The sequence below is a fragment of the Leucopleurus acutus genome (genome assembly GCF_964270905.1).
Source record: "Leucopleurus acutus genome assembly, chromosome: 4".
Classification (NCBI taxonomy): Eukaryota; Metazoa; Chordata; class Mammalia; order Artiodactyla; family Delphinidae; genus Leucopleurus; species Leucopleurus acutus.
In genome coordinates this window covers 69,714,133-69,717,116 of record NC_139146.1, presented here as the reverse complement: position 1 = coordinate 69,717,116, position 2,984 = coordinate 69,714,133, and the positions used below count along the sequence as shown (strand labels likewise).

Sequence of the window (2,984 nt, the reverse complement as noted above, 5' to 3'; positions counted from 1 at the left end):
ACAAAAATAGATCAAAGGTACTACAGAAGGCATTCCTAATAAAAAATTCTTAATAATGGATACATTGGTACAAGCAAATTCAGACTTAGATGGCAAAGAAAATGTTCACAGATATGGGAATAGCCAGAGGATGAACTAATCTACAAAGGGATGCGATCATTGTCACTAGAGACAAAGTATTTGAGCTTCAACTTAACATTGAAAGGATAGGAATAATGAAACCAATTTGTCATAAAGCGGCAGGCATGAGTTGATGATCCACAAGAGATCCCTATTATCACAAATTATTCTCTGGTTCTGTGGCTTCCTAAAGACTGAAATCTGTGTGTGGCACAAGTGCTTTTGTATTGGATTAAGGCTGCACCTGTCATACTCTGATCCATTTCACTTTCAACCAACTCTCTGAATTCAATTCAAATTAAACCTGCAGTGCCTTTTGGTGAACAGACTCATGACTAACAGGAAAAACCTTTGAATGTTTGGAACCTTAGAGGAAATGCATTTGGTTCTGTTTTAGTCCTGTTTGTCACAATCATGAAAAGTACCACTTTACCATCTGGTAGGAAATAAAAGAGAACCTTAGGGTCTTGTTTTCTAAGTTGGGAATAAAATCATTTGCGTTAGCGAATCTCAGTGAGCAGTTATAAGTTTACAAGTACTGACCTCAGGCCCTTTTGTATCCATGTTGCCTGCATTTGGGCCACAGTTAACATATGTCATTGCTAGAGACTGAGCACTGTTTGACAGCTTGCACTGAGAAGAGACATTGACGGAAAGAACTCCTCCATGTGTTTCTGCTTCTATATCTCTTGTTCAGTATAATTATCTGTTTAAAAAAAAGAATTATTAGGGCTATTATGGACATGTACGTCTGATTTCATGATTTTTTTGGCTTGTTCTCAGTTGGTTTTAACTTCTTATGAGGATACCAACGTCCATTTATATTTCAGATTAGCTCAAAAATGTTCTTTCTTTGCTTTTGTGTCAGCTATTGTGTATGCAAAATTACATCTTTTGATCTTGAAGATTTTGCAGACTATTGGAGGAGAATGTAAAGATAATTCCTCAAGAGAATGACAAGACAAGCCACAGGCTGGAAGAAAACATTTGCAAAAGACATATATGATAAAAGACTGTGATTAGGTTCATTGATTGTAACAAATATAACAAATGTTACTCTGGTGCAGAATGGAGAAGGCATGCATGTATGGAGTCAGGAATTACATGGAGACTCTGTGCTTTCCATTCAATATTGTTGTGAACCTAAAACTACTCTAAAAAAATTGTTTTTAAAAATGATAAAGCGAATGCATCATGTCACATGGTGTGAAGAAGGGTTATAAACGTGTAGAAGCTCAGAGAAGAGTTGGCTTATTCAGCCTAGGGAGGTTTCGAAAGGACTTCACAGAAACAGTGGCTTTTAGACTGGGATTTAAAAGGCAAGTAGAATTTCATCTGTAGGAAAGTGCGAGGCAAGAAGTACTGGTAGAAATGAGAAATGAGGAGGAGGTTAAAAGGAATGGAGAAAAGGAGCAAGAAGAAGAGGAGGTGGTATGACATACCCTGTGAATGCCTTCTAATTCTGACTGAAACCAGAGTTTATAGTAGGCATAGGCAGGTCACTGGAGTAGTGGGGCATGTTGGCATTTTAGCCATTTTATCAGCTGGACATTGTTGTCTCAGTTTGCCATTGAATTTTCCTTTTTTATGCTTTCATATGGCTATTAGAATCTATAGCTTCAGTTCTTTGGGTAATAGGCTTAAAGCTCCTAGATAACACAAAATTTATTGTAGAAGTAAGTCATGTGGAGTTCAGCAAGATGGAAAATTTCTCTAATCAGTGGGTTAACTAACTGCGCAAGTTCACATAGCTAATCAGTGGCAGAGCTAAGACTCAACTCCAGACATCATAATGTCAAAACTTACCTGCCTGGCCACACTGCAAGACGTGGTGTGGGTGAAACCTTCAAAGTGAGAAGAATTAAACGTAGATCAGATATCATCGCCTGTCTTTTGTTTTTGCAGGTTTCTTTGCAAGGAAATAGACCAGCAGCTTCAATCAACTGCAGTTCTGTCATACCTCCATGATGTTTCCCTTGGTCAGAAATGCACTAAGTAGCCTCAGGATTCGAAGCATTCAGCAAATGAGGGCAAGACAGAGCCACTCAAAACACTCACCAGATTTTCATGACAAATATGGTGGTATTATACTAGCCGGTGGAACCGCTTTCTGTGGTGTTGTGTGGGTGTTTACAGCCACACAGGTTGGAATAGAATGGAACCCCTCCCCTGTTGGCAGAGCCACCCCAAAAGAGTGGAATGATGAGTAAGCATCACAGTTACTGTAATACACTCAAAGTCAGCTTGTCATTTCAATACTCTGCTGTGCATTGAAATATAGCATAATCGAAGAAATAAAATGCATTTGAAAACATTAAAAAGTCTTTGAAAATAGTCATTATAGTGCCTGAAAGCAAGGCAGTAGCAGTGGGTATAGATTACAGGGGATTATGAATAATAAATATTTGAAAGTAGAATTAATGAAGCATGTATTTTTCTGGCTTAATGATTTATGCTAGGTATCTTTCAGTGGACACACACACATAGGTACTTAACAAATTAATTGTTTGGCAAATCCTATTGAATCTTTCTTAAAAACAGATTCATAATTGACCATTTTTCACATCCTTTATCTTTCCTTCCCTGATCTGAACCACCATACTTTTGCTGGGATTATTATAAAAACTCTCTAGCCAGTCTCCTTTCCTTTATACTTGATGATCGTCAAGCCTGCCCTGAACGCTCCCCAACGCAGTCACACACAGTCTTTTTTAAGCACAACAGTGACAATGATCATTTTTTTTTAAATTAGTTTAGTAATATCACTCCTCTTTTCAAAACACCATGACTCCCCATTTTACAAGGACATGAGTGCCTCAAGTCAAGGATAATTGGGACTATCTTATGGGTGACTTATCAGAGTT

At 37.9% G+C, this 2,984-nt stretch overlaps 1 protein-coding gene across 1 annotated transcript; it reads left to right on the top strand.

Moving 5' to 3' along the window:
- Nucleotides 1-2,084: 2,084 nt before the first annotated feature.
- On the top strand, nucleotides 2,085-2,330 carry COX7B2 (cytochrome c oxidase subunit 7B2; the record flags this gene model as incomplete). The annotated part of the gene is made up of 1 exon (XM_082838189.1): nucleotides 2,085-2,330. The coding sequence occupies one exon, from the start codon at nucleotides 2,085-2,087 to the stop codon at nucleotides 2,328-2,330; it is 246 nt and encodes an 81-aa protein (XP_082694315.1).
- Nucleotides 2,331-2,984: the final 654 nt, after the last annotated feature.